Raw genomic sequence first — 12,903 nt, 5'->3', positions numbered from 1 at the left:
CTGAAAAAAATGCCCATGTCCACACATTTTGAAATGTGTGCATCATTTTAGAGGATCCCCTTGAAACACAGCTAAGGCAGCTTAAACATCTGACTTCCCACAGAAGCAGCCCAACTGTGCTGTCTGTGGTGACTGAGAGCACAGTTTCCCCATAAACGTGGGACGAAAGCAGGGACTTCCAGGATCAGGAGGGCATGCCCAGAGAAGGCAGGGAAGGCGCTGTTGCCTGGCTGGGATTTCTGAAGCCCCGTTTCCTCTTCTAGGCTCCCCGAACCTGAGGACAAGGCCTCCCCCTCGCAGAGAGTCCAGCCTGGTATGTGTGTTCAGTTTGTCTTTCTTGTTCCCTTTCTGGGTGTACTCTCGTAGCCTCCAGTAGTTGACTGGTCTCCATGCAGAGCCTGTTGGTCCAGAGCTTTCCCAGGGCCATGCTGGGGCTTCCAACTCTGTGGGGTTGGGGGCAGGGAGGAAAGCCAGGGGATCCCAGCCTTCCTGGGGCCTAGCTGGACAGTTTTTAATCGAAAAGGCACTGCACTCCAAAGCTAAATAAATCCACCCCGGCCACAGCACTGGCAGACATAAACATTTAGACTGGCTGGTGAGAGTGTCCAGCCAGGGCATTGCCAGAGGCTGGAAATAGGGCTGCTCTCCATGCGAGCCTGGAAGCCATTCAGCTTTGCCTTCCTTGCTTGGAAGTGCCCGACGGATGCGATGGAGGCCAGAGCCTGGGAGGGCAGAGGATAGATCAGTGAATGCCCTCAGCGGGAGGGTAGCAAATGGCAGGGACTGGTATAGGCTGAAGCTCAAAGAGGCTCAGCACTGCCGGGGTCCATGGAGCCTGTGGATGGGGGTTCCTGGCACCCAGACTGTCAGGGAGGCCGATAGGCTCTCAGGGTGCTGGGGCTTGGGGTGAGAGGTGGCAGGCAGAGAGCCTTAGAACCGAAAAATGTCATCCGGCGCTGCGGGATGCAGTGGAAAGAGTGGGGCTTTGGGTCTGCTAGGCATGGATTCATACTCCACTTCTGACATTTAGGAGCAGTGAGCCCCTGGGCAGGTTGCTTACCTGCCATGCACCTCAGTTTCCTTATTTATAAGAGAGGGGGACCATGCCACTCATCCCCTAGGGCTGTTATGAGGATGGGATGAGATGGTGTGTAGAAGGCTGGTCATCAGCTTTCCACGTCCTCTGTCAGCTCTGTGTGCTGTGTGGGGACAAGGCTTCCACAGTCAGGTCAGGGCTTAGCAGCAAGATTTACTGTGATCAGTGATGTCTGCCCTGGGGAGGGGGATAGCAGCAGTCGCTGGAATGCTGGCCCTTCTGTAAACAGGACCCTGAAGGTGTGGGCCCTGGAGATGGGACCGTGCTGGCCCTGGCCACCAGCCCCAGTGGACCCTCTGTCTTGTTTCCGCGCCGCCCCCCCCAACATTTGATGCAGCTGGACAATGCGTTCTTCCCTTCTCCCATCTCTCTCAGCCCCACTGACTATTTTCAGGCAGACTTGATTTTGGCAAGAATAGGGTAATTCCTTCCACACCTACCAAGAGCAGGGCCCATGGAAGCAGAGCTGCTCTTTCCAGCGAGGTCTGGCTGACTCCCACCGGGCTGGGGGTCACGCTGGGCTGGGACCAGGGCCACATATGCGCATGCTCACAACAGCAGGGCCAGGCGCCAGGGCAGGGAAGATTGACCGGATCATATCCAATCCCTCAAGACCATCCTCCCCCACCCTTCACTCACTCTGACCTGAGACAGCTCCACAGTGACTGGTAGGAATAGAACATGCTGAGCCTTGAAGGACAAGGCAGGTTAAGAGGAATAGGATGGTGTTTCAGGATGGTGTTCAACTTTGGCTTGTATTTACAGAGCGTTTCCTGTGCCCCTGGCTAGACCAGAAGTTTTCATTCTCTCCTGATGCTGTGATTAGTCCCAGTTTACAGATGAGAAAACTGAGGCTCAGAGAGGTCAAGGGTCTTTCTCAGGGTCACATAGCTGATGAACTGCTGACCTGGCTTTGGAGCCCACATGTATCCATCTGCAAGGCAGGGTCATTTGAGGTTGTCCTCAAAAGCTGCTTCCCCAACACTAGCCTCCCAAATACATGTACCTTTTTTATTTTTTATTTTAACCTCTTTGTATGATCCCAGGACATACTGGAAGTGATAGGGAGATACCAGGTCCTCGTTCGTCGGAATAGAGACCAGCCAAAGCTGGAATGTCCTCTCCACAAGGTCAAGAGGGTTGTCCTCCTAGTTCATTCTTGGTTGCCTGTTGCCTTGGAATGGAGTCTGACACCCAGCAGACACAAAGCAAACATTTGTAAAATGAATGATTGAGGCTCACAGGTCATGGGCTGGGGCCACATTCTAAATTTCTCTGCATGTCAGGCTTAGGTATCAACATGCCAGCATCTAGGAAGCATTTAGGCTGCCCAGCATGATCACCCCACCCCCAGAGCAAATGATCCTGAGCTTTATTCCATGCTTGCCTGACCATTTGACATCATCATGATGACCGACCCAAGGGCTGTCTCACCAACCCCACAGTCCCTTACACTCACCCCACACCTCTGTAGCAAGGTGTCACCCCAGTAGACTTTCACCTGAGACTCAAGGATGTGACTTTCATCTCCTGGGGGGCAGTGTGTAGGGCATTGTTACAACGGTTTCTTTGTTTTTTAACGTTCACTTTGGGACCTGAAAACTGGATTCCAAGTGGAGATTTACTAGAGGGTCATTTTCATAGCTCCAACAAGTTGTGAGCGAATCCTGGGTATTCTTAGAGAGCCTGGGCAGGAGCATGGTCTCTTAGGGAGACACCCTGAGACTCAGGTGATTGATAATCCTCAGGTCAGCTGCTGTCCAGCTGCTGTAAGTGCCACACTCACCTCTGTTATCGTTCTGATCAGGTGGGTCTTGCTCACTGAGCCCTTCTCTGCTTCAGGGATTCCAGCTGCCGAAGCCGCCAGAGCCCCCTTCTGTTGAGGTGGAGTACTACACAATTGCTGAATTCCAGTCGTGCATTTCTGATGGGATCAGCTTTCGAGGTGGACAGAAGGCAGAGGTGAGCCTGGGGCCATGAGGCTAAGTGGTATAACTCATGCCGGTCAGAGGCCTCCCATGTTTCCCATTTATGTCTGGGGGTGGGGGGCAGGGGGGCAACATTCCTGAGGGGTGGGCAGGAAAGGTGCAGAGACAGGACCCACGAGGCTGAGAATTCGCCTAAAGCCTGTGTCACAGCCAGGACTAGAACCCACGGCTCATTTCTCCAACCAGCTCCCCTCACACCAGCATTTCCCAAAGCTCAACACAGGAGCCTGTGACGGAGATGCCTTGAAACAAAGGGCTTCTGGAGTCGAATGACTTTGGAGGAGAGTGAGTTAAACAAAACCCAGCCAGCTTTGTTGTGTTAATTGCAGAACTTCTCAGAACCTAGATATGGGGTGTCACTGTGTGTGTCTCTAAGAGGGGACTGGACTAGACTGGACCGCCTAGCTTCCTCACCCAGGAGCATCTGGGGGCCAGGGTTCCACAAGACCTACATTAGGAAGTGCTGTTGCTGGGAGAGTGTGGAGCAGGCAGCCACAGTAAGGTACTGAGGACCCCAGTTCTGACCATGTCCACACCACAGGCACCTCTGAGCTTTGATTTAGGCACTTCTCCCCCAGGTGTTAATGAGCTCTGTCTGCAGACGGGTCGTAGGCCCTGTCCTGCTCCCTCCCAGCCCATCCTCTAGCATTTGTTCCCCCAGGTTTTGATGAGTTCTCTCTACAGATGGGTCATAGGCCCTTTCCTGCTCCCTCCCAGCCCATCTCCTAGCATTTCTGAGACCCCGCTCTGTGGCCAGCGCTACACGTGGCATTCCAGGGGCCAGAGAAGATCCGTGACTCAGCCATTTCTCTTGGGTGGCTCTGTGTAGTAATGGAGTTAAATCCAATACTTCCTATAAAACCATCAGAAGAGTAATTGGGCAGTCTCTACCTATTGAGGAGGTGATATCCCCATAGTGGATGTTTTAAATCACATGCCTAGAACTTAGAACTAAATTTCCAAGAGAAATCATCCTCTCAGTGGTGCCTGTGCTTCCAGAAGAGCCTACAGAGTTCATGGTGTAAGAGAATTGACATTCTTAGGATCTACACAAGCAGGCATTTTGAGTGTGGAGTGGGCAGAGCGAGGGATGAAATGTAGGACCCAAGGCAGGGCAGGGTTTGCCGAGAGCTGGCCTCAGAAGGACTCTCTCCTCCTTCCTCGCTTGCCCCTCTTCCCCTACAGCCAGTGCTCTCAAGCCTCCCTCCTTCTCCCTGGGACCCTTCTTCCAGGAGTGTTCCACAGTTCAAAATTACAGTTGTCCCTCGGGATCCATGGGGGGTTGGTTCCAAGACCCAGATCCTGGGATGCTCAATGCCCTTATAGAAAATGAGTGCAGCTGGCCCCTGTATCCTGGAATGCGGAGCCTGCACACATGGAAAGCCCTTGGTACAGCCAGCAAGCACACTCCTGGCCTTTCTCCAGTCTCAAGTAGCAGTTTAGAAACAAGCTTCTTGAGTGAGTTTATACTCATGTGGGAATGACTGAGAGCCCCAACCTTCCCATGGGAAACCAACTCAGAGATCTCCTCAGTGGTGGGATTTCAGTAGTGTGAAATGACCATGTGCAGTGGGGAAACCAGGGAGATCTGGTCTCAGGCTTTACCTTTGAGTTCCACTCACCTGCACCCTCCTGTTCTCTTCTGCCCTGAGAGACCCTTTCCAGGGACCCCAAGGGAGGGCCAGAAATGCACGGGTGATTGGGGGATGGGAGTGGTCCAGTGGCAATCTTCTGTACAGATGGGTCCCTGGCCAGTGGGGTTTTGTAGGGACTGAGAACAGGGCATCTTCTAAGCATAGCGGCTCAGCAGGAAGGGAAGTGAGGGTCTGTGCAGGAGGCCAGCTCCACCAGGGTGTTGACGGAGACTTGGAAGAACAGGGGCGGGGGCTTTGGAGAAAGGGAATCCCCCACCCTGGAGATGACAGAGACCTGGGTTTGAATGCCAGCCCATCACTTCCTACGTTGGGTCCTGCGCCACTTAGTGGTGTTAGCTTGTCCAGGAAGTGGAGATACTGTCTTCTAGAGCCTAGTGTCAGGGCCCAGCCCACACACGGTCAGGCGCCAGCGAGTCCCCCAGCTCACTGGCCTGCCTGCCCTTTCCCCCAGGTCATCGACAAGAACTCAGGTGGCTGGTGGTACGTGCAGATTGGTGAGAAGGAGGGCTGGGCCCCCGCATCCTACATCGATAAGCGCAAGAAGCCCAACCTGAGCCGCCGCACGAGCACTCTGACACGGCCCAAGGTGCCCCCGCCAGCGCCACCCAGCAAGCCCAAGGAGGCCGACGAGGGTCCAGCCGGTCCCAGCGAGAGCCAGGACTCCCCTCTGAGGCTCAAGTACGAGGAGCCCGAGTACGACATCCCTGCCTTTGGCTTCGACTCAGAGCCGGAGCTGAGCGAAGAGCCCACGGAGGACAGTGGCTCAGGAGACAGGCGGCCCACCCAGCCCCGCAGGCCCTCGCCCGCCTCCTCACTGCAGCGCGCCCGCTTCAAGGTGGGCGGATCCACAGAGGACGTGGCCCTGGAGGAGGAGACCATCTACGAGAACGAGGGCTTCCGGCCATGTGTAGAGGATGGCCTGTCAGCCAGACGCTCCTCCCGAGACAGCGACTCCCCAGGGGGCTCCCCGCTGTCCCTTGCCAGGAAAAATTCCCCCAAATCGGACTCCCCCAAATCATCCTCGCTTCTGAAGCTCAAGGCGGAGAAGAACGCCCAGGCAGAACTGGGGAAGAACCACTCCTCGGCCTCCTTTTCCTCGTCCATCACCATCAACACCACCTGCTCCTCCTCCTCCTCCTCCTCCTCCTCCTCATCCTTGTCCAAGAACAGTGGGGACCTGAAGCCCCGTTCCGCCTCGGACGCGGGCATCCGTGGCACTCCCAAGGTCGGGGCGAAGAAGGATGCCGACCCAAAGGTTGGGCTGACCTCCTGTGCCCGGGCCAAGCCGTCGGTGCGGCCCAAGCCATTCCTGAACCGCACGGAGTCCCAGAGTCAAGAGAGGATGGACATCAGCACTTTACGGCGCCAGCTGCGGCCCACGGGCCAGCTCCGGGGCGGCCTCAAGGGCTCCAAGAGCGAGGATTCCGAGCTGCCCCCCCAGACGGCCTTCGAGGGTCCCAGCGAGGGGTCCAGGAGAGGCTCGGCCGACCTCATCACCCTCCCTGCTGCCTCGCCCCCCTGTCCCACCAAGAGGGGGCGGGAAGGGCAGGCCACCTCCTACACCACATGCAGTGCCTACCAGAAGGTCCAGGACTCGGAGATCAGCTTCCCCGCGGGCGTGGAGGTACAGGTGCTTGAAAAGCTGGAAAGCGGCTGGTGGTACGTGAGGTTTGGGGAGCTGGAGGGCTGGGCCCCCGCCCACTATCTGGTGCTCGGCGAGAAAGAGCCATCTGACCCGCCTGGCAAAGAGATGGACACAGTGGCCCCCAAGAGCAAGCAGAACGAGGGCAAGTCAGACAGCCTGGAAAAAATCGAGAAGCGCGTCCAAGCGCTCAACACCGTCAACCAGAGCAAGAGGGCCACGCCGCCCATCCCCTCCAAGCCGCCCGGGGGCTTCGTCAAGACCTCAGGCGCCGGGGCGGTGAAGATGAGGAACGGCGTGCGGCAGGTGGCCGTCAGGCCCCAGTCGGTGTTCGTGTCCCCGCCACCCAAGGACAGCAACCTGTCCTGTGCCCTGAGGAGGAATGAGTCGCTCACAGCCACCGACAGCCTCCGAGGCGTCCGCCGGAACTCCTCCTTCAGCGCCGCCCGCTCGGCAGCCGCAGAGGCCAGGGGCCGCCTGGCTGAACGTGCTGCCAGCCAGGGCTCGGAGCCCCCCCTGCTGCCCACTCAGCGCAATGGCATCCCCGTGTCCCCCGTGCGCCCCAAGCCCATTGAGAAGTCCCAGTTCATCCACAACAACCTCAAAGATGTGTACGTCTCGATCGCGGACTATGAAGGGGACGACGAGACGGCGGGCTTCCAGGAGGGCGTGTCCATGGAGGTCCTGGAGAGGAACCCCAACGGCTGGTGGTACTGTCAGATCCTGGACGGGGTGAAGCCCTTCAAAGGCTGGGTGCCCTCCAACTACCTGGAGAAAAAGAACTAATGGTGGGGGGTGGGGGGGCGTGGGTCTTTCCAGCCTTGGTGTGGGTGAGCGGGAATAAGACAAAAGGGAAAGGGGAAATGGGAGGGGGTGGGGAGGACAACATGAAGCCTGCAGAATGTGTGGCCTCAAAGACCCCAGCTAGAAGGTGGGGCCTGGCAGGGACCTACATTGAGCAGGGAAGGGGAATGGGCAGGGGTGCCCTAGGCCTGGGGTCAGGGGCGAGAAAGCTGAGCCTCAAGCGTGCACCCTGGGGACTTTGCTGATGGACTTGGCACCATTTGGGACAGGCCGTGTGGGAAACCCAATTTGTGCCTTGGCTGCCAATCTGGAAAAGATGTGGTTGTAGGGGCTTCGCGTGCCCTGCCCCTGCCTAGCCTGGTCTCAGTGGCTGTTAGCTTGGCCTCCAGAGTGGCCCTTGTATCGTCCTAACCTGTATTTGTGAATTATCCTGGTTTCCCAGGGACCACCACCCGCCACAGGTGGGTGTGGTAGGAGACACCACTGGCCCTGGGGCTTGGAGACATCTCTTGTGAGCTCAGGCTGTCCCTGGGCCGGGCTTCCGTCCATGTCTGCGGAAGAAAAGGCAGTTGCCCAGGTGCCAGCAAGGATCCCCTTTCTTAGCCGTCACTGCCGCTGGCCTTGGGAATAGTGCCCACCTGCCCAGGGCATGCCGTGGAGGACCACCAGCTCCAGAGCTCACAGAGGGTGGGCGGAGCCGTCGGTCTCATCAGTCTACACAGACTTTCTTTTGGGTATTTCTGGGTGGGCAATTCCTTTGCATGTTTTGGGAGAGGTGTGTTGCTTTGGGGCTTCTATGTCAGGCCTTGGGTTTTTGGTCTTATTTTAGGGGTTATTTGGGGGCCCAAGGGCAGTTAGCCTCATGGGACAGGACGGGGAGAAGGTGGCGTTTCTGTCATACTCTTGTGGGGAGGTTAGTTGGTTTGTGCTTTGCATTCTTCCTCTCCGCAAGCCGAAGTCGCTTCATTTGGTTTCCACTGTGTGGACGGCACCGGCGCTGGCCAGAGGGATTTCAGGTGGGAGAAGCCCCAGCTCGAGACGTGGCGAAGCAAAGATGCTGCTCTCTCGGTTCTTGCGCCACCTCGGCAGGGCAGGACCCTCCCCAGGGAGGAGGGTGGCGTTCAGGAGAACAGCGTACATTCTCCGGCCCAGGCAGGGCCCAAAGCCTCACAAGTAGGCAGTGGAGAAGCAGCGGTCGCCCCACCCTGGGCTGAGGGGATCCTGCTGGGCAGACACCACCAGCCATCCCGTGGCCTGCAAGCAATGCCCGAGAAGACGAAGATTCCTGGGCCCGGAGCCAACCGGGCTCCCCCAGGGGCAGCGCCCCTGTGAAGCGAGAAGGGAGAACGTGAAGTCCCTCTCAGCTCTGGGTGGTATCTTTCAGTTGACGTTTCAGAGACCACACTGGCCTCCCTGAGGATTCACTCTTTGCTGGAAGTAGATTTCCACACGTGCCTTTGATTGTGGACAAATCAGGCTTCACAGCCACTGATTTAGCTGCCAGATCCTGGACCGAGGAGGAAAGGCCCTCCCTCCACCCTTGCTCCCCACCCAGGCAGTGTATGTTGCTGGAAAAAACAGCCTGGGGCCTGTGCCTCGTGCCCTCAGCCCCCAGCTGCCCCCCCTCCCCCTTCCTCACCATACGCTGATGCCTGGCAGCTCTAGCAAACTGCTCCCGTTCTTTGTTGAAAGGGCCGTGGTGAGATTTTGCTTCCTTTTGTTTGTTTAAAATTAAAATTAGTTATTTTCTTCTGCTGGACAGTATTAAATAGAGCAGGATGTTGAGTTATCTGCTAGATTGCAGTACTAATGGTAGTATTGTAGTGTCTTTATATTAATATTATTTGGACTTATTTGAACAATAATGATAAAGAAGTGGTTCATTATTTTTTAATTAATGCACTTTAATAAGGTGGAATGGAAAGAAACCCAGAGAGCAAAGTGCATTACTTAAAGATGCAGTATATACTTTTCTCATTTTTAAGCAGCACATATTTATTAAAAGAAAAAAAGTAATTTATGATTATTTAAAATAAAATTTAAAAGTAGAGTGACTGTCGGGTTAAAGGACCTTCCACGTAGCTATCTTCCAGGGGGAGGGCTCAAGCGGCTTCACTCCTCAATGTCTGCACTGAGCCAGTTCAATGCCAGCCAGGCCAGGAAGGAGTGCAGGACCCATCTGCCAAGCACAGAGCATCTCAGTTGGACTGGAGCACAGTGCTCCCTAGAGCCTGCCTTTCCCTGCCCTTCCTCTTCCACTGTACTGCCCTGTGGGGCTCTCCTAGCCCTGCCAAGGACCCCGTCTCCTTTATCTCCAGTGCTCTTAAGTAATAGAGCCATTATAAGTGACCTTCAGGATCACTTCATGCCATACCCTCCTGTTAACTGCAGCGCAAAGACAGGAATTAGCTTTCCGCAAATCACATAGTTAACGGCAGACCTCCCCACCCCCGTTAGAGTTTATAGTGTGGTCATCATGTTTACATTGGGACATCCAGCCCCAAGGATGGCTGGGGGTTGCTCAGGCATCCAGGAAAAGTGGAGAGTGCTGCCACCTAGTGACAGCATGTAGATTTGGGCAGTGAACAGGGATTGCCATGCCCCATCTTCACCCCTTGCCCCTCGCCATCACCCCGACTCACAGCACAGCACAAACCCTGCAAACCCAAAGAGACTATTAATACTTGAAGCAAGAAGGGTGCATGCCAGTCCCTCTCAGTCGTGGCCAGGGGATGCCAGGGCTTGCGCCCCTGGACTCCTAGCCCTGCCCAGGGCAAGAGGGCTTTTCCCTAGAGCTACTGAGCTGCTTTGTGATGTTGGAGGGTACTGCTGGCAGCAGGTAGAGGAGGGAAGGGGCCTGGGGCCCTGACCCATCTGGAGGAAAACCAGATCGGACTAAAAAAGGAAAAAAAAAGAAATCTCAGCAGTGTCCAAACCTAGTTTTCCATTAGTTGCAATTGAAAATGTGAAATGACGTTGTATTGCTGTATACTGCAACTTTAATCATAATGAGCCCTTCTGAGGTCATTATTGAGGTTTATATAATGCCTGAAGATGCATCCTTTGGTGCTTTTTTCTTTCAGTTTAAAGACTTAATCACAAGGGAAAAAGATGTCTTCATCTCTCTCCCACTTTGTAACAGGGGCCTGGCTGGGATCTCTGGCACCCACCATGCTATTCCCACTAGGGCAAGGGACCCCAAGGGCAGCAAGAGGGCATGGAAGGGACAACCTGAACTGCAGGTGTGCCAGCTGTGACCAGGCCCCCTCGCCAGCCCTCGGCCCCCTCCACCCCCAAGCCTGGCCCCATAGGCCCCTCTTTCTTCCTCCACTGTTCTCCATCTTGACGAAGGCATTATATAGAATCGTTTTAATCACTTTCAGATGTTAGAGCAGCATATTTTACAGGCATTTTATATCCATTGCTTTCCTCAGCAAGGCATGTTACTACTTTTATCATCTAAGGAAAAAAAAAAAAAAAGACAAGGGAATTTCGGTCAAGCATTATTTTCATATTACTAGTATTTGCAGAATAGGTGTAGAACTATTTAAGTTTAGACCTTGGTTTGGTAGTTTTTTGTTTTGTTTTTAAGGAAAAAAAGAAAAAGTAACCCCTACTTTTCCTGTTTTTTGTATTTAACTAATATATAATTTTATAAGGTTACTCACTTCCCCTCCCCCTCCAAATACTTTGCATTCTCAATCGAAAATGAAAACAATCTGAGAGACAGGAAAAGTGCAATATTATCAAGAGGGGTGCCAGGGCTTGTAGGACAGTGCCGGGGAGGGCCAGCAGCCCCATGTGTTGCTAGGGGAGGTGGGGCTCTTGGAAGGAGTCAGCAGTGGAGCCAACAGGTGACCTGGGTATTGATATTTTTTTATCCCTCCTCCCCCTTCCCTGGCAAGATGGCAGGGGTCTCTGCCAGAGGGCAGCCCCTTCTGCTGGGTGTTGTCCACCCAGAAGAAAGGGATTCAGGGAAGTGGAGTGGGGCACTCGGCCTCCCAGGGCCCCAGCCCTCGGCGCACAGCAAGGACCTCCAGGAACCGCTCCTTGTTTTCATTTCCGTTCTTTTTCAGCCAGCTGCTCAGAAAGACCTGTCCTAAAAATCGCCCTCAGCAGCCCTCTCTCACCCCAATCTCTTGATGTTTGGGCCATGATCCTTTTGATGTATGTTTGAGTTTTTCTAAAACTATGTAACCTCAAGTTCAGTTTTATGAGCAGGAACCCTCAGTGTAACCAAATCCTTCAGGGGGGTATGTGGGTGCCTTGAGCCTAGCATCCTCCGGTGACACCAGTCCCCACAAGTCTGCAGCTGGCCTGGCGCTGAGCCGGGGCCACCCATTCATCTCAATGACTTCAGCCCGAGTGAGGCGTGATCCTGCCTCTGCTCAACTCCCCAACAGTCCCCAGAAGATCTCGAAAAAATGTGTTGGAGAAGCCTGCGGAGGTCCCTGCGGACATAACTTCCCCCAACAGGTACCAAGCTGCCACCTCCTACCCAGGTGCTGGTAGAGAGGGCAGGATGGGAAGTCTCTGGGTCCAAGCCCTGGGAGCTCTGCCCCTCAGGGTGACAGGTGCAAACTCGCTGGCTCATCCCTTCCCCCTCCAGTACTGTACACTTGCTGCTCCAACCCATTTGATGAATTTCTGTACAAATATGGATCTGGTGCCCAGAGTGGGACTGTGCCCCTATGGGTGGGTGTGTCTCCTTGGAGTGGATACGTCTATAGGTCCAATTTTCGAGACGATGCAGTGCTCTCTGGAAAGAGAACCATCCACATTGCTAAAGAATTAAGATTCCCTCACTTTTTTGAGGGCTGTGTGTTGTTGAGTAAGTGCATTGTGCATGTGGTGTGTGTGTGTGTGTGTGTGCGCACGCACGCATGAGAATCAATATGTGCGATTGTTGGTCATTTCCCACTTGAACTAAATAACATGGGGTTAGAGGAAAGAGATACTGGGCAAGCTGTCTCCATTGAACAAGTCCTTGGCATTGGGCAGGCCCCACGGGACTCACAGCTTCTGGCAGCAAGTGTATGTGTTATTCACACACATAATTCTGGCTGGAGAGTGCAATGTGTCTTTTTTTTTTTTTTTGGTAATTATTTTATTATTTAGTTGGAAACTTCACACTGGCATTAACAGATCTAGCAGAAGCAGCCTAGGCCATTGTCCCGGGCTCCAAAATGAAGATGTGGAAAGGAGGCGCCGCTGGGTGTGGAAGTGCTGAGGGGTTCAGACAGGGCCACCACCTGCAAACACGTGTCTAGCAGGCTGCCTCCCAGCCTCTGCCGTGCATGTCACCACTGCAGGAACCCCCGTGTCCTGCAAGCTGCTTGCCCTCAGTTCTTGTGTGGCTGAGGGTGGGTCAGGCTGGTTGGGGTGAGAATTCTATCACCTGCCTGTGTAGGCACATCACCCCTGATCTAGACTGCCAGCCCCAGCTGAACACTTCACAGGGTCTTGCCCCCAGTCTCTGGCTGGGGGTGGCCTCTGGTTCTCAAGTTCTGTGACCACAGCCAGTGACAGAACAGGGTCATGACCTATAGCTTCATTTCAGGAGGAACGGCCCCACTGATGGTAAAGTCCCTCCCCGTTTTGTCCTGTGCACCTGGGTCCTCAGGCCGGAAGTTGGGCACATTGGTGCTTATAGACTGGGTGGAGGGCTTTGCCTTCCTGGGCCTTGATCCCAACCTGCATGTAAAGTTGGTTTTACCA

The 12,903-nt window shown here is 54.6% G+C and overlaps 1 protein-coding gene across 2 annotated transcripts in view; it reads left to right on the top strand.

Annotated features, from left to right (window-relative positions):
* SH3PXD2A (SH3 and PX domains 2A) overlaps window positions 1-7,167 on the top strand; it is a 246,450-nt gene extending 239,283 nt beyond the window's left edge. For both annotated transcript variants that reach the window (XM_052660700.1, XM_052660699.1), the window contains 3 exons: window positions 264-313; window positions 2,939-3,058; window positions 5,191-7,167. In XM_052660700.1, coding sequence (XP_052516660.1) covers window positions 264-313; window positions 2,939-3,058; window positions 5,191-7,167 — 2,147 coding nt within the window. The remainder of the gene's footprint in view (window positions 1-263; window positions 314-2,938; window positions 3,059-5,190) is intronic.
* Window positions 7,168-12,903: the final 5,736 nt, after the last annotated feature.

Source organism: Budorcas taxicolor, chromosome 23 (assembly GCF_023091745.1).
Source record: "Budorcas taxicolor isolate Tak-1 chromosome 23, Takin1.1, whole genome shotgun sequence".
NCBI lineage: Eukaryota > Metazoa > Chordata > Mammalia > Artiodactyla > Bovidae > Budorcas > Budorcas taxicolor.
Note: the sequence above shows the minus strand (reverse complement) of the source record. Positions and strands in the feature narration are given on the sequence as shown.